The following is a 24,853-nucleotide window of genomic DNA, read 5'->3' on the forward strand; positions in this document are numbered from 1 at the left end:
AATAGGAATTGAAACAAGGGTTTGAGCAAACCATGAAGGAGACTGTAGACAAATCACAAGGGCTAAACTTGTACATAAAAGATTTAGATGATACAGTTTCAGATGAAAACCTCAGATTCTTCTCATATACTCAAGATCTCGTAAAAGACAACCAGATTAAAATGAGATACGTTCAATCAACAACTCTGCTGATCTTTATACCAAAGCACTGCCAACTGCTATTTTCAGAACACACGTTCATAATATTGGCATGAGACATGTTCAGAAGATGTAACAACTCAGGCGTTGCCTATTTGAGGGGGAGTCAACTCTATGCTGCACTCTTTTTCCCTTAGCTAAAGTTTTATCCCAATGGATTTTCTTTAGCAAGGTTTTTAACGAGGCAGTAATAGTTATTCTCTAATAAAATTGTCATCCAAGGGGGAGTGTTATAAAATATCTAGATTGTGTTATAAAATATCTAGATTGGATGTTAATTTTATTATTATTATATTTCTTGCATAGTAATATTTTATACTATAAATAGACATGTATAGTAACCATTTAAGGTGTGCCATTTCTCTTGAAATATCAATATCAATATTTCTTCTCTCATTCTTCTCTCTTTGTTCTTATAACCATTAAAGGTAGTTATAAGCCTACTGAATTATAACAAATAAATATTAAACTACCTAAATAATTGCTTACAATCATTAAGATATATTTAATCAAGTCAATATTTCCTCAACGTTTAGCATTTATATCTAGTACTTATTAATCAATCTAGTATTTCTTCTTATGTGTATTTTAGTTGAAAATTATGGGTATGTTAAAGGCACATATTTGACATGAGAGCTTATATTAAGGTGTTTTAAAAAAGCACACATTATCATAATCATTTTATTATTCATCACTATCAGTACTATTTTCAAAATTTTTACTTTATATATCAATCAAGATTTTTTAAAACTTCAACTACGATTTATAAGCACTAAATTACTATTTACTGCTTATTATTTTACTACGTAAATAACTATTTTATGTAGTAAAATAACTATTTTATAATTGTATTAAGTATTAAGTATTATTAAGTATTAATTAAGTATGTAATCTAAATCTAAAGATATTTACTGTTTATACAAGTTATAAACTGTAATGCCAAGTGGAAACATAGAGATAAAAACCATGTATTTGAGTTGTATGAAAATGAAAATAAATAAGGTCACATGGGCCCCGGCTAGTTTCCGTCCAATGGTGAATGAATGTTGCTGTACTCGCAAGATCCGATTATTTATTCATTTATTTATTACACAAATTTACAGTCAGATGAGCTATCTTCTTCTTCTTCTTTGTTCTTCCGTATCTTTACACAAAAATGCTCACCCATAGTATATAGGAGTAACTACAATCAACCAATCAATCAATCAATCAATTCAATTAGAATAAATAAGATAAAATAAAATGTTATCCATTCAGAAATTAAATTAGTACACAAACTCTTCTGACACGGGTTAGGTTAAGTTTCCGGGTTGAGGTGCATAATATTCCTTCCTCCCTGGGGCGGACCGGAGGGATTACTCCGTTCCGTTGAAGAAACAAAAAATGATTGATCAGTTCATCAACTTTGTGATTCGACCACCCAGGTACCCTATTCCTACTTTTTCAGATCTATTACTATTACACTTTCTCTATAATTGCTTTTCTCTCAATAAAATAATAAAATGTGATATATTATATGTATATACAAAAATAAATTATTATTATTATTATTGACACAGGGCTGACTATAATCCTGACCAGTATTTATGGGAAAAGGACTTCACTCTTGCCGGAAAGAAATTCATAAGACAAGACCTTGAGGCAACTACACTGTTCTTGCCCTTTTTCTTTTTTCATTATATATTATAAATACAAGTTATTAATTTAATTATGATTATTATTATTATAAAATGTAACAATATAATTATAAATATAATGTAATGGAGTACGTTGCAGCTGAGAAATGGGAGAGGTCATGCCTTGAGGTGTAGCCATTACTTGCCTTCACCCTTTCCAGATGATACTTCTCTTCCATGTGTTATATATTGCCATGGAAACAGGTACTATTACATTACATTTATATTTATATTGCTTTAAATTCTGCTTCCTTTTTCACACTGTTACAAATTAACAAGCACGAAAACAAACAATGGTGAAAATTGAATGAGATACTACATGTTCTGTGCAAGGATTTGTCCATTAGATTGCATACCGAATGTAACTGCTTGAATTGGAGAAATCGTATAACATCAAGAGTTTGTAATTGGTTGGCATTGATCTAATAACAAACTTATTTGTTATCTACTACTAGTGGGTGTAGGGCGGATGCAAATGAGGCTGCTCTAATTCTTCTTCCATCGAACATTACCGTCTTCGCACTTGATTTTTCTGGTTCAGGGTTATCTGATGGCGATTATGTTAGCCTTGGTTGGCATGAGGTATGCTCTTCATTTTTTTTTTTTTTTTTTTTTAATTATATTGATATGTGATATAAATTATATACATGTAGTGCTCTTTAGTCTAGTCTCTACTGTTTTATTTCTCGTTTTCCTTTTCACTTCAGAGAGATGACCTCAAGGTTGTTGTGGCGTATTTGAGAACAAATGAACTAATATCTCGCATTGGTCTATGGGGACGATCTATGGGTGCAGTTACTAGGTATTCTTAAATCTTAATAATTTAATATGTATTACTGTATTAGTATATGTGCAACTGAAATTAAAACCTTACTAGATCCGTATCAGATATTAAGTAATAGAACCTTCTAGGCCTGATTACAGTTAACATTACCCGCAAGTTTTAAAAATACTTAATTATTAGTGTGTAATACTTTCAAGCTGCTGAAATTACATTTAATTTCTTTTGTAAAACCTTGATCTCTCTTATATCGTTCGCAGCTTACTTTATGGTGCCGAAGACCCTTCTATAGCTGGAATGGTGCTAGACAGTGCTTTTTCTAACTTATATAATTTAATGATGGAACTTGTTGATGTTTACAAAATCCGACTTCCCAAGTTTACGGTAATGCTTTTTCATGGTTATCATATTCATTATATATGTATAGAGAGAGAAAGAGAGAGTTAGAGAGAGAGAGGGTATCAAATATTTAAATGAGAAATTTTGTTGGTCGAAAGGAATCTAGAGCATAAAATTACCTTGACGAAAGGCTATAAAAAAGGAAGGTCATAGTTGTACCTAATAAGAGGTTACAGTAAAGAAATGAAATGGCTCAAATGTGTGGCTTGTTTGTTTTAGTGTGGAGTGTGTGGTTTAAATGGTTCCCTGGTTCTTAAGTTCTTTATGGTTCTTAAATGAACCCATCCCTAGTTTTTTTATCATTAAAATCATTACCAATCTTGATTGATATTCACCAACTTGAGGTGATATTAACGGTTTTATTTTAGATTTGTTGTTTCTGAACACTATAGTAAGGAGTTAGAGAGCTACCTTTTTAGCGGAACTTGAATCTTTTTGTAATAAAGTACGGGTTTTATCTTTCATTTGTTGTTGTTGAAGACCGAATCTTGTTATTATTATGTTTCCTAGTCTTGGTGGAACGATAAGCTGTTCGTTAAGGTAAATGGTTAAGATTGCCTCTTTTTTGGTGCAGTTGCTTATCTGTCTTCACTACAATGTTCACAAGCCATAATTTATTTATATGATTGTTTTCCAGTCATATCATGACGGGCTAAAGTGAATATACTAAGAAAAGAAAAACATTCACACTAATATATGTATTGTCGGTAAATGTTATATATAAGGCGTGTACAGTGTGATCCTTTTTTGAATCTTCCCTGTCTATATTATAAACAATCTTGATTACAATTTTGATGGTTCTTGAGAAATTATTGAAATTGTTTTCATTATATCAGGTCAAGGTAGCTCTACAGTACATGCGTCGAGTGATTCAAAAGAAAGCAAAGTTTGATATTATGGATCTCAATACGTTGAAGGTTTGTCTTAGTAGTATGTAATGATTTTTTTTTTTTAAAGATTTTTCCTATTTAGGCTACTCGAGGAGGGCAGGTATTTTTAATCAGATCAACGTGGTCCAACCAGGTTGCACCAAAAACATTGAGTAGCACACACATTAGCTATAAAGTAGCATTATAATTTCAATTTCATTTTTCTTTGGAACCACAGGTTGCACCGAAAACATTTATTCCTGCTTTATTTGGACATGCCAATGGTGACAAGTTTATACAACCGCATCACTCAGACCTTATCTCCAATTCCTACGCGGTATAGTACATTATCCTTCCAACTGATACATTGCGGCTCGTTAACAAGCAATAAGTTTGAAAATAGCTAAAGAACATTTTGCTTTATCTGTAGGGAGATAAAAATATGATAAAGTTCGATGGCGATCACAACTCATCTCGGCCACAGTTTTATTATGACTCGGTATCCATCTTCTTTCACAATGTTCTTCACCCTCCTCAACTAGCACCAACATGTTCAAGCAAATACGAGAAATATTATGATCTAGGAAGTCTTCAGGTTGATGCTAGTATAGAAGAGGTAATATTTGTTTCATCCAATAGATATTATCGTTCTGAAATTAAATTTTTTTACTTAATTTGAATACTTCAGGAAAGGTAAAAATTTCGAACTTTATAACAATAGTCAATGTGCATGTTATCCTTGACTTGTTTTACTTCATTTGATGGTTTTGAAATATGTTTCTTCAATTTTTGTTTCGTTCGTTTATGTATTGGTTTTCTCTAGTGTATATGTTTTGGGTGGCGATCAGGGCATACAAGTAGGTGAATTTTTCTTTACTTATTTTATGTGCACAACCAACATGAATTGCTAGATTAACATTTGAGACCACTTTGACTATTATTATTGATTAATGATATGCAGGTAGAGAGCATAATGTAAAGATCTTTTAAATGAATGTTACCATTGTATTGACTGAGACACTTCTTAAAGATCCCGAAACCAAATTTATTTGTTTTTAATTTACTAGTTTATTACAATTACTCTGAATGATGTTTATATATCCGTTTATATAGCCATTTCACTTATAATATTACAGTTCTCGTGCTGTCTACTACTTTATTCGTTGTGAGTTATTACCTACAACTTTTGTAAGCCGACTTGATGAAATTGTGGTGGTTTTTTGTATATAATTTAATAAATGTCACCACATAACCAATAGTTACCTTCGTGTTACTTGAAATTGTGTACTAACAATAAATCTATGGGTGCAGAACACTCTGTTGAATGACATAAATATTAAGTCTCTCCACAAAGTGTCACAATTGCAGCTAATGGAAGTTTAGCTATTGCTTTTCTTTTTTCAGTATAACTTTTTTCTTAGATGTATATATGCTGGATTTACATAGGATAGTAACATATGGTTGGCATTTTTAAAATTTATTTTTAAATAATAAAATAAAAATGCTTTCAAACCATAATGTATTTTGCCCATACATATGTAAGTTGTTTTATACGTGATTTTTTATTCAATTAATTACAGGAGAAGCCGATTGGTCAAACTGAGGAGTGCTGTTCTTACACGAGCTCAAATAGAGAGAGTTGGGGAAGATGTTCGTCGTTGGGTAGTGTTGGTGAACCCTTTTCAGATTGCACCATGTCTAATGACAATGATTTGGTTCTCTCTCTCTCTCTCTCTCTCTCTCTCTCTCTCTCTCTCTCTCTCTCTCTCTCTCTCTCTCTCTCTCTCTCTCTCTCTCCCCACTCACACACACACACACACACACACACATAGAGGCTTAAGATTTGGATAGAAGAGTATGATAAGTAGGCGGTTTAGGATCTTCTAGAATACCTAGTCATACCTTCGTATCAGTATATCAGTATATATTATATATCTACTTACTAATCTACAAACTGAGGAGTGCTGTTCTTACACGAGCTATATGTTTACCTTTAGCTTGGTATAATATAATTACATATACTTATTTATAGTTAATTACTATCTATTTTGGTTTTAAATCGTGTTAAATTGAATTCATTATACCTATATTTGTATTATATTGATATCTATACTATCTTGATATTTTCAGCCTATACTCGTACAATATACATATATTTCCATCAGAACATGAGATTTACCGAACAGTATAGATGACATCAACATATTATCTTTAGACATTAGATGACTAATGATGTGACCACTGTCATAAAAGTTGGTTGTGTCGGCCGACACGTGGGGTACTAACACCGTCTCGTTTCGCCCAAAAATGCCTAAAAAGGCGGGTCAAAGTATAAGTCGGTAAAAATTATAATAATTTTCAAAATTTGATTTTGTGCCCTATATTTCTGTTTGAGAGTTAAGTTATGTGTTTTATGTTTGATATATTTATGTTTATTATGTAGTATTTATTCATTTATTACTAAAAGCCAACGCTCATCAACACCCAACTCATCCCCGACTCGTGACTTTTACAACTTTGGATGTGTCTGTGCTTACCATTATTTTCGTTGTGATTGTGTTTGTCAGTTTTATCTTATTCCATGAGGTACTTGTGTTGAAATTTAGGTGGCATTGAAGGTGCTTGCAACACCTCTTAGAGCTTCTCGGGATGCACCTGCAGCAGCAGATTTAGTGAAGAAGGAAAAGAAAAAAGTAGCGGTGGTTGCAGCAGCAAAGAGATCTGGTGGTGGACGTGATAAGTTTGAAAAACTAGAAGCCCTTAGTCAACGTCTGCGTCTTTGCATTCTCAAACGGGTCAAACATAGAAGGAATCATTCATCCTGATCTTGATTCTTGATCAAGTTATATGATAAAGCAGTCAGTATGTGTATTCTTTGTCTTAATGCCAGATCGAATCGATTAGTTTCCGTAATATAAATTTAGGTTTCTAGGTTTAAGATGAGTTTTCAGATTGCTTTTGTATCTTGTACATCTCTAACATACCTTGTAAGAGGAATGAAACCCAAAAGTGTAAAATGAAGAGTAGATTACATTTCTATTTGTTTCAACAGTTGATCCACTCAACATCTTTCTTTTTGTTTTTCCCGGGGAAAAAAAAAGAATTATATAAATTAGGTCGAAAAGATCTAAAAGTGTCACACTCATTTTGCTTGTTAAAATTTCATCGTAGGCTTAATTAAATTCAACGAGTTTTGTGGAATGGCCATCTGATGCATCTTCAATGGCCTGTTTTTTCTGATATTCAAAGACTGCTTCCTTTCAACATATAAAGTTATGTCGACGTTAGTGTCAACAAGGTGAGCGGAATCATATCCACTTCCCGTTTACATCAATCAACATAAATTATCAAAAAAACAAAAGTTTGTTACATGGCATTATCACCAACAAACATATGTTGTTCAAGATTGTTATCAAATGTTGTTCATTCATCTTGATTTCTCGAACTAATTACCACTAAACCCTTTTAAACAAGGTGAAACACAAATACAAGCTTAAATGTATATTGGCTGCAGTAAACACTAGCTGAAACCTTTTTACGAATCTCTAATCTTCATTACCGGCCGACATGCGAGATGTACTACCAAACTGCTCACCTGTAATGAAATCCGATTGTTGCTGGTATGGTTGCGTAAAGGTCGACTCAAGTATCTGGTGAGTGAACCCCATGCTCACACGTCGTTTCTTCACGTCTTTTGGACTCTCAACTGGTGATCCTCCCGATTCTGGTGTTAATGGTTCGTGTCTAGATGAGAAGGATTCATCAATAGAGATGCTCTTTCGTTCCTCCTGAAAAATAGGTGCTGGGGTCGCAGGATCAGTTTTATTATCGGATGATTCTGGCGGAATCACACCTCCTCCGAGTTTCTGTTGCTCTTCAATTATCTTCTTCAGATACTTCCCTTGGGCTTCTATCCGAAGCTGAAGTTGTCTTTGCACCTACATAAATAATAAACATAAAAAAAACAAGTTTAATTTTTAGGTTCACTTCTTAGCAATTCGGGCCCTTTGCGCCTCAGATCACCTATCCCCTTTTTAAACCAAGGACAAAGTCTAAATATTGGCAGAGGTTCAAATGAGAAACAAAAAGTAGAAATTATAAAATTTACAGAAACCATTAGATTACATGTTAAAACACGTGTTAATTGATTCTTTCACAAGTGTATGATCCAGACTGTTGACATGTAAATGGTCCAATGAACAAGTGTTATTGCACAAATTTTGGGGTTTTCAACCTTTTTGTATGGCAAGCTTTATTTCCAACGATAATATGACTACTTACTAATTAAAGACCAGGAAACAGAAAGTGGTTAATAAAATGGTCAAAACCTCTAATTGCTCATGCAGTCGCTTTTGCACCTCCATCTGAAGTTTGAGTGCTTCTGTAATTTGCAATCCTCTGAAGAAACAGAATATTAAGTCTATTTGCAGACAAATAATTAATAATTAAATTAACTTGAACGCAAAATAGAAAAGACGGTAAATGAGACCTTCACTTGCTATAATTGTAACTATAGGATATATGTAAATAGACTTACGATGAGCCGTCCAAACTGGAAGTCATATCACCCGACTCCTTCTGCTCGAATAATTTTCCTTGCATTAGTATGAGCAAAATAATCAGTACTTTTTATTTTCAAATTTCTGTCTCACATCTATTTAAACCAATTTGTGATACAGAGAGTAGCCCATCAAGCTTAAATGTTATCTGTCGATGACATTTGTTAAGCACACAGGCTATGTAATGTGTAACTAAAGAGAGACTAGATACCTTCAGAAGAGGAGTCAGGAAGATACTTTGCCAGCCTATATTTCTGTAAAAATAGTAGGAATATACAAGTCATTTTAAAAAAACAGAAGCGTATTGCATAAATGGAGTATATTATTATATTTCACTTACCTGCAAATGGCTTTTTACATGATAAATTGTTAGTCCTTGAACTCCCATAACTCTAAGGACACCTTTTGGTGTAGCCCCTGATGAAAGACAAAAAACTCCCACAATAAATAAATAAAATAAAATCATTAAAAATGCTTCCCAAGAACCTTTCCATTATTAATGATAAATTGTACTCTGTATTATTTATAAGTTTATGAATGAATTATAATCACATTTAGTAAGTAATAATAAGGTACTACTACGATGTTTCCCAATCTTAATCCGCACATTATCATAATCTTGCCATAACACACAGATGAAGCTAAAGGACTACGATAAAAACATCCAACAGCGTAGTTATCTCGTTAACAATTAAATCTTTTTCAAAATTTCTATTTTATACAGATGCTAATCATAGAAACAGTTTCAGGCAGAACATTCCATTAAGAGTTTGTGATAAAAAAAAAATAACACAAAGATCAAAATAACTCACTATCAGGGCCACCCAATTGTGCTACAGCATCAACAAATCGTTCATGAAGATCGTGCGTCCAACGAAGTCGTTGCCTAGATGCTAAACTAGGGTTGTTGCTGCTGTTGTTGTTACCATTACCGCCATTGACCATGTCCATGATAGATTAAACTCAAGAAGACATACAGTTGTAATGTTGTCTATAAACACACTACAATTATGAATTCACAACACAAGTCACTCATCTAATTAGAAATCAAAATCAAGATATTAGCAGAAAATGGTAAAGATAAAACACCAAAACAAAGTGATCTGTATCTAAGCAATTGTGGTTTTATAATTTAATACTAATGAAAATCACAGTTTGTTAGCTAGGGTTAAATTGCATTCCTACTACAAAATGATTACCCTAGTAATCATAATCAGATAAAGTAAAAAAAAAATTAATAAACAAATCAAATACATACCTGCCGGCCTAGCCTTCAGATGTAGATTCTTATTTTAAATTTCAACAACGAGGATCAAATCAAAATCCTTTTTAAATGTTATCGTAAATTGTAAATTGTAAATTGTAAATTGTAGGAGAAAGAGTAGAGGCCCGATCAAACCTCTGAAACAAAGTCCACGCACCAAAAGTTGGTTACTTTAGTTTAAAATCACACCTTCATCATCAATTTTGTTTATATCAATTTCTATTTAAGGAGTATTATTTTTTTATGTTACTACTAAAAAAGAAAAAGTATGAATTACAAAAGTGATCTGTTTATTTTTATTTTTTAGAAATTATTAAAAGGTCTTCTTGTTCGAGTTATTCGGGAAGACGAGTAATTCGACCTGATACTCTGATTTACGCAGCTCAGTAGGACATGTAAGACGTGTAATTGCACAAGGTTGTGGAAGACGTGTAATTGCACAAGGTCCAACATCTAATGGGGGCAAAATATATAGCCCAACATTACACTTAAGTTCATTTATTTATCAAGAATTTAATACATAAAAATTAAAATACCTAAAATAGTTAGTGACTGAAATACTTTTTTATATACGAAAAAATTACATATATAAAAGGGTCTACTTTAATAAAATAAATTGAAAAGGACTCACAAATTGATAGGACAGCCTTGTATATAGTTTCTCATTGGTGATTAAAAGATTTTAATATATTTAGGTAGTTTTGCACAGTGAGTAATGACATAGATATTTATCTTATAGTGACTATGTTTTTGATTTTTTTTCAAAGTAGAAATGTGTAATTCTTCTACCTATAAAAGAGATGAAAGTTGAATAAAAGGGAACCATGGAGCATTGAAGAAATGAGATTAAAATGTATGTAGAATGTTTAAATGGTTTTTTACTTGATCACGAAAACTGTTGATAACAGTTAATTATTTAACATTTTCTAACATCTGATTCGAGAATTTGTTCACAGCAGAAAAATCTCCTCTATCAATAAATGATTTTGCAGATAAAGGATTAGTTAAATTATTTCGATGTCGGTGGTAATCTTCATTTATTTTCCTAAAGCAGATAATCGTAACGTTTTCATCTTCCTGGCTTGATGTTCGCTGAGTAGCACAAGGTTAGTGATTAACTAAAAAAAAGATACGATATTGATCATAATTAGACATACACAGTTTTAACAATTAGAATTTATTTTTTTTTTTTTTGTTTTTTTGATTTTTTTTTGATTTAGCAAAAGATATATCTATAAATATTGAATGGGATTAGTAATTACCTTAGACTATATACGACGATCGAAATCCATTAACCCTCGCGAGAAATTGTTCAACATGAGACATCCAATATCCCATAAAATACTCAAAACATAGATATTTGTTGTGTTATTATCACACCCGCCTAATCATGGCGTGATATCAAGAAGTCCAAACCTGGTTAACGCCTTCTCACATGAGACATTATAACAAAAGTGTATTCATTTAAAAGTTTCCAAATACCAAAGTGACCAATAAGTCAATAATAATACATTTTATCGAAATAAAAGTATCAAAATGTGAATGATTGCGTGATAAATAAAGTTTAAATTAGTTCGTGCAAAACTCCTATGTTGAGACTCATAGGTCAGATCATAGTGAGAATTCAATATGTGATTGATAGAATGAGACTCGGTTTAAGTAAGAACAGATTCGGTATTAGAGAGTTTCGGTAAATTTACATTCCACAGCTTCTTAAACTCAGTTACAATGCAATAGCTATCTAATTAGGATAACTAAGGTTCCTTATATAGCTCTCTTCTAAGAAAACATCTAATAAGCTTGTTTCACAATAACACTATACACTTTTCGGGGTCCTAACAATCTCCCCCTTAGTGTTAAATGTGAAAATTACAATGTAATCCTATTGTGTAATCTTGAGAGGTCTAAATATAGCTTTCCATCTCGTACCAGTTGGATCAGAAAATTCAACTTGATTATCTGAAATCTTCTTTGAAGGTTTCCAAGTACCCAATGCTTTTCTTGGATCTCCCTCATGTAATGAATATTCATTCATTTCTTTAAAATACATTCTCTTTCTTTGTCCACGAAGAATCTCAAATTGTCTTCTTCGAATCCGGAGTTTTAGACAATCTATGATGTGCTTAATGAATTCTCCAAGACCCATTTTCATGTCAATATCATCAAACTTGCTTTGACGGAACTTGAGATACTTCAGTGCAGCCTTGAGTGTTCCATCTGAATATTGTTTAGCTCATTCGTTCTAATGAACACCTTTTCCTTTTGAGAATTAACAAACACAAACCCTTCGGGTTCAAATTGTATTTGAAACATTCTCATGTCCTCTAGTCCCTCTAGAAATTGATCCGGACACGTTATCCGAATCTTTTTCCTTTTAGCTTCGAAACCGATTTGAAAGCCCCCACTTCTCATTAGTTCAATTGTCTCCATCATGTATCTCTTTACAGCTTCTAAAGCTTGAGGTTTGCATACGGTCGATTTGTGAGAATACTGAGGTAGTTGTAGATGTGAATGATGTCAAGCATATTCAGATTTTGAAAATCAGCTTTTCTAAACTTGTACTCCTTCTCATATTCTCGAATAACATGGAACTGACTGATAACGTCTTTCTTCACACTGATTTCTACTCCAACTCGAGTAATATCCAACACTTCTGATAACCGATATTTCCGTTGTAACCACAAATCATCTTCATTTCCGTTGATATGTTTCCTCCACATAAAATGATGCCAATTTCTTTCATCAGCTGGAAGTAATTGTGAACCAATATAGGTAAACCTTTCACTTCTTGGAGTTTCGTTAATGCAGAAGATCTTATAAGCATTTTCCTCGATGAATGTGTTTCTTAATGTCATAAAGTCATGTTCAACTCCCAGTTGCAGTCGATGATCCCGATTCTTGAAAAATAAACTATTGTTGTATTTAAACCAGGAATTCACTGTAGAACTTGATGTTGTTGTACCAGAAGTCGAACTCTCATTCACATTAGTTGGATTTGAATTTGATGATGTTGTAGAATTTGTTGATTGATCATGAAACAACCCAACCCGTATACAAGCCGACAAAATCTTTTTTTTTAAATAGTAAACCATTTACGCGCCATTCAAATGGTCACATGATGTAAACCGTTTCTTACAACCCGTTTAAACATACAACAAGTTTAATGTTTACAAAAAGGCACGAAGGCCCTTAATCAAATGTAATACAAGTTCGACCCATTAAAATGATAGTTTTAATCCAAACAACACTCGAGCATGGTTTGGGGCTAAACTACCCAAAACACTAGGTCGACATCCAAAAGCTTCGTCTAGCAACCAACATGGGAATATCTAATCTCCGGCAACCCCTTTCCCCTTCTCCATAATCGCACCTAAAAATGTAAATAACAAGAGGGGTAACCAAAACGCTTATGAATGCAATAATTATATATATACATATATAACCTACTTACTTGCAATCACTTACACATTTACCGCATACATGCTAGCAATATAATTAGCATATCATCGCAAAGTATAACGCTAAACCTCCGACAACACAAGCTAGCATAACAATAACATATAACACGAACAATATAATACGCTACACTACAACACACAACCATGGTTAACCAATAGTACAAAGGAATGGTACTCGCATTTCCCATCGGTGTTCATAACAATCGTTATAGTACTTAACACGTCGTACACTAACCCCACGGGTGGCATCTTAACACGTCGATACTTCACCCGGGTGGCGCCTTAACACGTCGACACTTCACCCGTCATACTTCTCGGAGTGGTGTCTTAACACGTTGAAACTTCACCCCCGAGTGGTGTCTTAACACGTCGACACTTCACTCGTCACGTGAGATGTGGTGTCTTAACACGTCGACACTTCACACCTCATGCTACACAAATAAATACGTTATATACGCACACATATAATTATTCCACTCACCTTATCGCCTAGGTGACGATTACACAATCTGCAAGCTTCGAGGTAAAGTACCTAATACATTAAGTACACATTCAATACACAAACTCGTTGGACTAAACCTAACAATTAACTCATGTGTATTTAATGACTAAATTACATTAAATGACTCATTTATATCAAAACCGCCCATTTAAGGTCAAAACCACCCTAAATCACTAAAAGCTAATGATTAAGGTCCAACAATACCAACTAACACAAACTTAGGGTATTTCATACCCATCTTACTCAACTAGGTCAACCATTACCCATCTGACCCATTTTAACATCAAGACCTATAATTTGGTCAAACTTGAACCCATTAACAATCTTTCACTAACACACAAGCGTATTAGTGATTTAACAACACCATTAACACTTACAAATACCAAAACACAAGACCAAACCCTAGATTACAAACCTTAGGGTTTCCATACACCAAATTAACCCAAATTCACCCATTTAACCCCTAAATGGGTCTTACAAGCCTTAAATGAACAAACCCTAGCTATAAATCAATTAGAACTCAAAACACGGAGTTAAGACTTACCAATACTCTCAAGACGTAGCTAGAGACGTAGGGAACAACTTTAAAACTTGGACTCGGGCGCGATTTGGCCTTCCTCTTCCCCAAAGTGAGCTCTCTCACTCTAAAACTCAATCTCTCTCTCTCTCTAGAATTTAATTGGTGAAGGTGAAGGAGTGTTTAATGAGTTAGGATAAGGTTGTATCAGTTTTTAGACTCCCAAAACCGTTCACGAAGTAAAAAGACCAAAACAACCCAAAAGATGCCATTTAAAACGGGTTAAAATTATCAATACAGCGACACTGTCGCGTTTCGCGACTCCCAGTCGCGTTACGCGACACTCAGGACGCGACACCCCTTATTCAAATGCAATAATTGGACATGAGGGAGGGTTCTCGAGCCATCGCGTTCCAGTGCACTTGTTCGCATATCGAGACACGCCCAGACGCGACATGTTGCCCCAATACGCGATAAACGACCTAATCTCCCAATTTCTAACATTTAAGCTATATACAATCGACCATGGTTAAAATATTAAACATTTACGAGATTAAGTACGCACCTTAAGTCATATACGAGGAAAATGGGATGTTACAACTCTCCCCCACTTGAATTGGAGTGCGTCCTCGCGATCCAAGCCGCATGACAAGACGGAAGATACACCAATACAAACTCTTCGGATTCCCATGTAAACTCGGAACCTTTTCGATGGTGCCATTTGAAGGTATTTCATATGCCTGAGAGACATAATTAATTATTGTGGCCAATATGTTATGATCCAAGTCGGGTCATATCCAATAACAAACCGTCAACACTTTTATGTATTTATTTTAATGAGTGGATCTTTAAAATAAATATTTAGCACTTAGACTTTAGAAATTGGTTTTCTAAAGATAAAATGCAAGAAATAATTATTTGGATAATTATAAGTAAGTTTAATTATTTATATGATTAAACTTATATATATGTGTGTTTTAATTTTATAAAAGGTTTATAGAATTATATATAAAATGTGTAAGTATCAAATATTGATGCAAGACATCTTATATAAAAGAATGCAAAAAAAAAATAATAAAAAAGAGAGAGAGGGAGTAAGGGTGGACGTTTTTGGGGGACTCCATATGGGGTTCCCCATGCTTGCTTTTACTTTACTCTCTTTAATTTTATTACATGCATTGGTGGATCTAAAACACACACTTAATACTTGCATTTCAAATTAGCAAAAATACTCTTCCTCATGCTCTCCATTTGGCCGAAATTTTGGGGCTTGAACAAGGGTTCACAAGTTGTTTTTTGCTAGTTAATAAGTGTACAAAATCCTAACCAAGAAGAAGGGTGTTGATTCAAGGTTTGTGGGTATCAAAGTCTTGAGGTTTCAAGTTAGAAACTTGCTATTCTTCATCTTCATCTTCATCTTGCTTCAACCTCCATTTTAGGAGAAGGTATAAACCTTAACTAGCTTCTTTTACATTTTAGTATATTGTACAAGACTAGATCTTTTAATGGAATACTTTTAAAAGGTTTAAATACACATGCAAACTTGAAAATTGCTTCCGCTTGCTATACATATATACACGAATTTATATACATACAAAATGGGTTTTGTGACTTTGTTTACATGTGGTATTCCATCAATGGTATCTAGAGCCAAAGTCTTGTTAATATGCTTCTTGTTTTTGGCTAGTAAACTCATTTATTTTACAATCTACCAACATGCATGAAAGTAGAATGTAAAAATCTTGAGTTTGGGTGGGTTTGGTGTCTTGGCCGAAATATTTGGGTCCCAAAAGTGGGTTTGGGACTTCAAGTTTGGTCAAGATTTGTTGTTATGTTATTGTTCACAATCGAGCCTAGACCGTGTGGTTGAATGTTTGGATGATTTGGTTGTTATTCATGAATGTAACATTCATTCATATGGTTTGTATTAATATGTAATAAGTTGTAAGTAAATCTTGTAATTTTTCATGTAATTTATTCTATTTGTTTGTAAAAATAGAATAGGTTGTTATTTCATTTTCTAGAAAAATTGTATTAGGATATAATTTTGTAAAATGAAAATGAAGAATCAAGAAGAAGGTTACAAGTTGGAGCTCTTGAAGATTACAAGATTAAGTGGGAGATTTTGCTTAAAATCTCTTACTTTCCTTTACCCTTACCGGTGACATTTGTTTTTTGGCTAAACAAATGTCCACCAAAATGGCTCCCGATTGTGAACATATTTTATTTTGCATGCTTGTATGGTTTTGTGTATGTGTTTGGTTGCTACAACAATTTCACATGTTTACAACTTGCAAAATACATTATAAAAGGTCATAATAAAACATAACAAAATGACACTAATAATTGGTTATTAGATCTAAATAAAATGGTTTATTTAAAAGGTAATGAAATGGTTTATAACTAGTAATTGGTTTACTAAAAGGACATGAAAATAGGTTTTTCATAAAACACTACACACCAAATGCATGTTGGTGTATAGCCTTTTGTTTTCTAAAACTAGAATGTAGAAAACTTAAAATCCCTTTAAACTATAACAAGGTAAACAAGTTAAACGCCATCCTTTTGTGAAAACACTTAGACGTATTAGGAAACTCTTGATGGGATAAAGGTCACCTAACCATCATGAGCGGACTAATATGAATAAGGTAAATTTTGCACACTAGTGGGATAAAGGTCACCTAACCACTTGTTTGTTAAATTTACATGTCTACACAAGTAGGACGACTTGATTTGGGAATCATGAACTTAGGGTCACCGAAGCATGAGGAACAAATTGGCGTTGATGGGATAAATATGCCATGCAAAAGGATTGCATGATCCCATAAATTAGAAGTTGCAAAAGGAGTGCAATTGTCATTATGACTACCTAGCTAAATCAAATGACGGGATAAAGGTCACCTAACCGAAATTTGATTTACCGTTGGATTCTAATATTTAATATTACAAATTAAAAGGGTATTGTTTATTAAATTTAAATTCGATACTTAAAAGGACTTTGTTGAATTTTGTAGATGGCCGCTAATAACAACAACAACTTGCAAAACGCACCACTTAACCTAAACAACCTATCATTAAGGTCTCTCTTAGAGAAAGACAAACTCAACCATACCAACTTTATGGATTGGTTCCGCAATCTTCGGATTGTCCTCAAACAAGAGGATACAGCGTATGTACTTGAGGACCCCATTCCCGATCAACCGGATGAGAATGATGTGGAGGCAATGGCCTCTTACGATAAGTATTGCCACGACTCCCTTCAAGTCTCATGCCTAATGCTTGGGACTATGATACCCGAACTTCAAAAGGATTTCGAGCATCATAGTGCATACGACATGATAACGCAATTGAAGGAGATGTTCCTCCAACAAGCGCGTGTCGAGCGTTTCAAAACGGTTCGGGCGCTACATGCTTGTCGTATGGATGATACCCAATCGGTTTCATCTTATGTACTTAAGATGAAAAGCCTTATCGATCGTGCTAACCGCCTTAACCTAAACATATCTAATGAGTTAGCCACCGATCTTATCCTTAACTCCCTATCAAAAAGGTTTGATCAATTTGTAATTAATTACAATATGAATGGGATGGATAAGAGCATAGGTGAGCTTCACGGTATGCTTAGAACGGCGGAAACTAGCATGGGTAAAAGGGCTTTACCCGTGTTAGCAATCGATCAAGGTGGATCCAAAGGTAGCACTTCTAAGCCAAAGGTGGCTAAGAGAAAAGGACCCGCCTATCAAGGCAAAGGGAAGGGGAAGATGGTTACCCCAACCATCAACAAGGCTAAGAAGCAAAAGGTAGCCGAGAAGGCGAACCCCAAGGAAGACCCATGTTTCGGTTGCGGTGAGATGGGTCATTGGAAACGAAACTGTCCGATCTATCTTAAGGAGTTGAAGGACAAGAGGGATGCAGGGAAAACCTCAGGTAATATATATATGGTATATATAGAGCTTAGTATTACTTCTTCTAATACATGGGTATTAGACACGGGATGTGGAACTCATATTTGCAATTCTTTGCAGGGGTTCAAAAGAAGTGATCATAAGGCGGGAACATCAAGTCTCTATATGGGCAATGGTGCAAAGGTGCATGTTAAAGCTCAAGGAGATTTTATTTTGAAGCTTCCAAGCGGATTAGAACTTATTTTAGAAAATGTTTTGTATGCTCCGGATTTGTGTAGAAACATTATTTCTATTTCTCGCTTAAAACAATGTGGTTACGTTGTTAATTTTATTGATGATGATATTCATGTTTCTAAAGACAATGTATTCTATTTCAAGGCTTCGCCTTCAAATGGAATTTATGAATTGGTTCATGATGACGCATCATCGAGCTCTATATACCATACAAGCACCAAGAAACTCAAAAGGGATTTGAGTGATTCCTATTTATGGCATTGTCGCCTTGGCCATATAAACAAAAACCGAATGCATACACTTTAAAAGAATGGACTTTTGAAATCAAATGAAATGGATTCGTTTGATGTATGTGAATCTTGTTTACAAGGCAAGATGACTAAAGTACCTTTCAAAGGGACTTATGAGAGGGCTAAAGATTTATTGGGATTAATACATTCAGATGTGTGTGGACCCTTTAAGCCCATGACTAGGAATGGTGAAAGATACTTTGTTACTTTCATTGATGACTTTAGTCGTTTCGGATATGTTTATTTATTAAGACACAAGGATGAAACGTTTGAAGCATTCAAAGAATATCAAAACGAAGTACAAAATCAACTCAATAGGACAATTAAGGTACTTCGTACCGATAGAGGAGGTGAATACCTAAGCGATACCTTCCAAGATCATCTTAGGAGTTGTGGGATCATCTCACAACTTACTCCACCCGGAACACCCCAACTTAATGGAGTTTCCGAAAGGAGGAACCGAACCCTAATGGATATGGTTCGATCTATGATGGCAAGAAGCTCGTTGCCTCTATCATTTTGGGGTTATTGTCTAAGCTCCGCGGTTCGTATTTTAAATATGGCACCAACCAAGAAAGTGGAACAAACTCCTCATGAGATGTGGTTTGGAAAACCTCCTTCTCTTTCATACTTGAAAGTATGGGGATGTGAAGCTTATCCTAAGCGTTATGTAGCTAATAAGCTACATGCTCGATCCACAAAGTGTATCTTCATAGGATATCCCAAAGATGACATGGGGTATTACTTCTATGATCCATCCGGGCAAACGGTATTCGTTGCTCGGAAAGCGGAATTCCTTGAAACCAAGTTCCTTATGGAAGGTGATGGTGAAAGGAAGATAGATCTTGTAGAGGTACAAGATCAAGCCGATGATACACAATTGGTTGGCACTAGTACTCAACATAAGGATGTTGAAAATGATCAAGTGGATGATCAAAGTACACAAGACGTTCGAAGATCTAGTAGGATTAGTAATCCTCCCGAGAGATATGGGTTTCTCGTGGATGGTTGCTATACGGTTGATTTGGATGAACCGACAAACTACAAAGATGCTTTATCAAGGATTGATAAAGATAAATGGCAGGAAGCCATGAATGCCGAGATGCAATCCATGTATGAAAACCAAGTTTGGGAACTTGTTGTGCAACCTTCTAGCTCCAATCTAGTTGATTGCAAATGGCTTTTCAAGAAGAAAACCGACATACATGAAAACTTGGATACATACAAAGCTAGACTTGTAGCAAAAGGTTTCACTCAAACTCAAGGGGTTGATTATGATGAAACTTTCTCCCCAGTGGCAATGCTAAAGTCTATTAGGATATTATTTGCCATTGCTGCTCAAAATGACTATGAAATATGGCAAATGGATATCAAAACCGCTTTCCTAAATGGATATCTTGAGGAAGATGTCTATATGGTACAGCCCGAAGGTTTTGTTGATCTGAAAAATCCTAAAAGGGTATGCAAGTTAAAGAAGTCAATCTACGGATTGAAACAAGCATCTAGAATGTGGAATCATCGCTTTAATGAAGAGGCAAAGAAATTTGGATTCATTAAAAATGGTGATGAAGCTTGTGTGTACAAGAAGGCTAGTGGGAGCTCTATAATGTTCCTTGTGCTATATGTGGATGATATATTATTGTTTGGGAATGATATTACCACAATGCAAGAAGTCAAAACTTGGCTAAAGAGTTGCTTCTCTATTAAGGATCTTGGAGAAGCACAATACATATTGGGGATTGGGATCTATAGGAATAGATCCAAGAGATTGATAGGTTTAAGTCAAAGTGCATACATTGATAAAATCTTGAAAAGGTTCAAGATGGAAAACTCTAAGAAAGGTTTGGTACCTATTCAAAGAGGAACCATTCTCAGTTCATCTCAGTGTCCTACCACGAAAGATGAACAAGAGAGAATGAATAAAGTCCCATACGCATCTGCTATTGGGTCTATCATGTATGCAATGATATGTACTAGACCGGATATGTCATGCGCTCTAAGCTTGACGAGTAGATACCAGAACAACCCAGGAAACAGTCATTGGATTGCTATTAAAAGTATATTGAAATACCTTAGGAGAACTAAGGATATGTTTCTAATATATGGGTCTGGTGAGGAGGAACTCGCTGTAAAAGGTTACGTGGACGCGAGTTTCCAAACTGATCGAGATGACTCTCGATCACAATCCGGTTATGTCTTCATGTTAAATGGTGGTGCAGTCTCTTGGAAGAGCTCAAAACAGGAAGTTGTTGCGTTATCCACTACAGAGTCGGAGTACATTGCCGCCTCACTGGCAGCTCAGGAAGCTGCATGGATGAAGAAATTTATCGACGACTTAGGAGTGGTCCCTACCATTCAGGACCCTCTTGAGATCTTTTGTGACAACGAGGGTGCGATTGCTCAAATCAAGGAACCTCGTGCTCATCAAAAGACTCGTCACATTGAGCGGAGATTCAACTACATCAGGGATGAGGTTGAAAAGGGAAAGATATGTATTCACAAAGTTCACACAGATCAAAATGTTGCGGATCCACTCACGAAGCTTTTACATGGGCCAAAACATGAGGGACATGTTTGTGCATTAGGGCTTCGATATTCTAGTAATTGGAATTGATCTATTTTATGTATTGTAACGGAACGAATTAGTTCAAACTCATTAATATAATTATGGAATTAATTTAATTATGAGTCATGTTCCAATTTTGCATATTTTATCCATGAATAAACTATTATTCTAAATTCCGTAGTTGATCACATTTGTGGGAACAAGTGTGAGGTTTAGACTATTATGAACTTGGATTGGTTAACATTCAAATGGTGAATGTGGGGCAAGGTTGCAACCAAGGTTCATAGATATTTGTGGGACACAAATATTGGAAGACCCGCTCTCAAGATTTACTATATGGAGCCTTTGTGGTTGATCACATGTAATCTTGAGTAAAGGAGAATATCATTATATCCTCTGACCTGAGACACATATTGGGTTCGGATATCCACCGAATATTGTGCCTTGATTCTTTCCTTCGCTATTCTGAAATATGGTAGTACATAAGGGAGGCTTCAGGTATGGTACAAAGTGTAGTGTCTAGGACGTATGTAGTCAAGATGAAATTTGTCCCTCTTATTCGTTGAGAGTCAGATGTCTAAGGCCTGACAAAGTTAAATCTATAAGAGAGTGATCATTCTATGTCTCTTGGATTTAACATGACATCTAGGATAAAAGGATATATTGAAAGATTCACCTAAAATCATATTCGAGATGGGAACTCGAAAGGGATGATGTTATTGAATGGCACTAAGTCATAACACATTGGGGGTGGTGGACGGTCGTTAGGTGGTATCCGTCACTTGCATTAATTCCTTATGTTTCTCGTGCAAGTGGGAGATTGAAGGTATTTCATATGCCCGAGAGACATAATTAATTATTGTGGCCAATATGTTATGATCCAAGTCGGGTCATACCCAATAACAAACCGTCAACACTTTTATGTATTTATTTTAATGAGTGGATCTTTAAAATAAATATTTAGCACTTAGACTTAGAAATTGGTTTTCTAAAGATAAAATGCAAGAAATAATTATTTGGATAATTATAAGTAAGTTTAATTATTTATATGATTAAACTTATATATATGTGTGTTTTAATTTTATAAAAGGTTTATAGAATTATATATAAAATGTGTAAGTATCAAATATTGATGCAAGACATCTTATATAAAAGAATGCAAAAAAAAAAAAAATTAATAAAAAAGAGAGAGAGGGAGTAAGGGTAGACGTTTTTGGGGGACTCCATATGGGGTTCCCCATGCTTGCTTTTACTTTACTCTCTTTCATTTTATTACATGCATTGGTGGATCTAAAACACACACTTAATACTTGCATTTCAAATTAGCAAAAATACTCTTCCTCATGCTCTCCATTTGGCCGAAATTTTGGGGCTTGAACAAGGGTTCACAAGTTGTTTTTTGCTAGTTAATAAGTGTACAAAATCCTAACCAAGAAGAAGGGTGTTGATTCAAGGTTTGTGGGTATCAAAGTCTTGAGGTTTCAAGTTAGAAACTTGCTATTCTTCATCTTCATCTTCATCTTGCTTCAACCTCCATTTTAGGAGAAGGTATAAACCTTAACTAGCTTCTTTTACATTTTAGTATATTGTACAAGACTAGATCTTTTAATGGAATACTTTTAAAAGGTTTAAATACACATGCAAACTTGAAAATTGCTTCCGCTTGCTATACATATATACACGAATTTATATACATACAAAATGGGTTTTGTGACTTTGTTTACATGTGGTATTCCATCACCATTGGACCTTAAAAGTCCTCACCTCTTTGTTATGCAACATTTTAACCTTTCCATCTAGTATTGCAATCGGCTCTTCAACATACTCTAATTTGTTGTTCAAAGCAATCTCATTTAACGACACCCAAGTCGAGTCATCCGCAAGATACTTACGAAGATGGGAAACATGAAATGTGTTATAGATTCTTGCAAGCTCTTCGGGTAACTCTAGTCTATAAGAAACCTCACCAACACGAGCCACAACTGTAACGACCCTGGATTTTCCAACGTTTAATTATTAATAATTTTTTATTAATGCTTGTGTTTTAATAAACGTGTTCGTATACGTGTTACTTGTTACCTTATTTAACTTTTCATGGCCTGACTTGTCTTTGTGACACACGTACTTTACACGAATAATATTTCGAATATTATTTACGTTCATGATTAATTATTATTAATCATTTTTAATTAACTAATGTTACTAGTTAATTACTTGGGCTTATTTATTTAATTTGTTACATACTTGGACTTGGGCCTTTATTATTGGAAATGGACTTGGAAGCCCACCCTACACTCTTAATGGACTTGTAAGCCCATGTTTTATGCTAGTATTACATTAAGATGGAAACTTAGATTAATTAGTGAATGGAATCTAGTTACATGTATACTTACACCTTATTCCAACACCATTTAGCTTTATTACTTCTTCAAGCTCACACCACCTCCCCATGTATGAAAGTGCATTTGATCCTTTCCCCTTTTGTTTGAAAAACCGTCCACCATATGCTCCATGGAGGGAGTTCTTTTTTTTTTAATACTTATATTTGCAAGTATTACTTCACATTTACACACACATACTTGCACACTTTCATTTTCTCTCATTCTTTTCTCTCTACTTTGTAAGTAACAAGCTTCATTCTTCTTTCTTTTTCTTCATTAAAACCGAAATATATCATCAATCTTCATCATCATTACTTGTTCTTTGTTGTTGTTTAATAACTTGTAGTTGTTTGTTGTTGTTAAAGATCAAGTTTTCTAACTTGTATCTTCATGTAATCTTGGTTACTTCCATCTTTTCTTTGATGAAGAACCAAGAACAAGAATCTAAACTTTCTAGTTTATGGTTCTACACTTGAATGTTTTAAAAATTTAAAGTTCATAAGTTTCATTTTCATACTTGTGTTCATGTTTGTAAACTTAAGGTTTACTTTCTTAAAGATCAAAGCCTTGGCTTGAATCTTTCTAAGTATGAACAACCATGAACTTATTACTTGTAGATTTAGTTTATCTCTTCATTTTATGTACTTTAAAGTTATGATGTTGTTAATTTGGTCAAGTATTACTAGTTAATCTTGATCTCATATTTCTTGAAACTAAAAGTTAACTTTATAAGTTCAAGAATATGGAAGTATAACTTACTAGTTATAACTTCATATACTTATGTTGGATCTAAGTTTATATAACTTATGGACTTCTAATTTTGTTGTAAATAAGAGCTTACAAGCTTACATACATTTTTCAAGTTGAAAATCTAAGTTTCATAACTTATGGTTTCATTAAAGTGTAGATCCAAGTTTTGTAACTTAGGATCTAACTTAAGAACACTAGATCTAGACTTTCTAGTCTAGGATCTTTAAGATCTAACTAAGAACTAAGTTCTACAACTTAAGATCTTGATTATTTAGTTTACTTTCAAGTTTGTAGCTTAATATTACTTTTATAAATCATGTATGTGTCGGATCTAAGATCTTGATGTAACTTTGGTTCATCAAACAACATACAACTCTTAAGTGAGTTGTGCTACATATCTTAGATTTACACTAGTGTTATTATGGTCAAACCTTGGTTAAGATGATGCAAACCCATCAACGAGTTGTACACTTGAAGCTATACGCATCAAGGATGAGAACCTTG

At 34.2% G+C, this 24,853-nt stretch overlaps 2 protein-coding genes across 3 annotated transcripts; one reads left to right on the forward strand and one right to left on the reverse strand.

Moving 5' to 3' along the window:
* Nucleotides 1-1,402: 1,402 nt before the first annotated feature.
* Nucleotides 1,403-6,944, forward strand: LOC139869404 (uncharacterized). Its single transcript, XM_071857724.1, has 12 exons — nt 1,403-1,622; nt 1,758-1,839; nt 1,975-2,078; nt 2,330-2,456; nt 2,582-2,676; nt 2,916-3,039; nt 3,891-3,971; nt 4,162-4,260; nt 4,354-4,539; nt 5,235-5,288; nt 5,501-5,638; nt 6,530-6,944. Exons 1-12 carry the CDS (start codon nt 1,582-1,584, stop codon nt 6,746-6,748), a joined length of 1,350 nt encoding a protein of 449 aa, XP_071713825.1. The 5' UTR covers nt 1,403-1,581; the 3' UTR covers nt 6,749-6,944.
* Nucleotides 6,945-7,190: 246 nt separating this feature from the next.
* Nucleotides 7,191-9,996, reverse strand: LOC139869414 (myb family transcription factor PHL7-like). Of its 2 annotated transcripts, XM_071857735.1 has the most exons (7): nt 9,741-9,996; nt 9,295-9,484; nt 8,823-8,899; nt 8,694-8,736; nt 8,461-8,518; nt 8,252-8,321; nt 7,192-7,861 (listed from the first exon to the last, which is right to left on the reverse strand). In XM_071857735.1, exons 2-7 carry the CDS (start codon nt 9,431-9,433, stop codon nt 7,469-7,471), a joined length of 780 nt encoding a protein of 259 aa, XP_071713836.1. In that variant the 5' UTR covers nt 9,434-9,484; nt 9,741-9,996; the 3' UTR covers nt 7,192-7,468. The 2 variants fall into 2 exon arrangements, with proteins under 2 accessions (XP_071713843.1, XP_071713836.1); XM_071857742.1 differs by lacking the exon at nt 9,741-9,996 and having other exon boundaries at nt 7,191-7,861; nt 9,295-9,435.
* Between the last annotated feature and the right edge of the window lie 14,857 nt (nt 9,997-24,853).

The sequence above is a fragment of the Rutidosis leptorrhynchoides genome, chromosome 1 (genome assembly GCF_046630445.1).
Source record: "Rutidosis leptorrhynchoides isolate AG116_Rl617_1_P2 chromosome 1, CSIRO_AGI_Rlap_v1, whole genome shotgun sequence".
In the NCBI taxonomy this organism is placed as follows: Eukaryota; Viridiplantae; Streptophyta; class Magnoliopsida; order Asterales; family Asteraceae; genus Rutidosis; species Rutidosis leptorrhynchoides.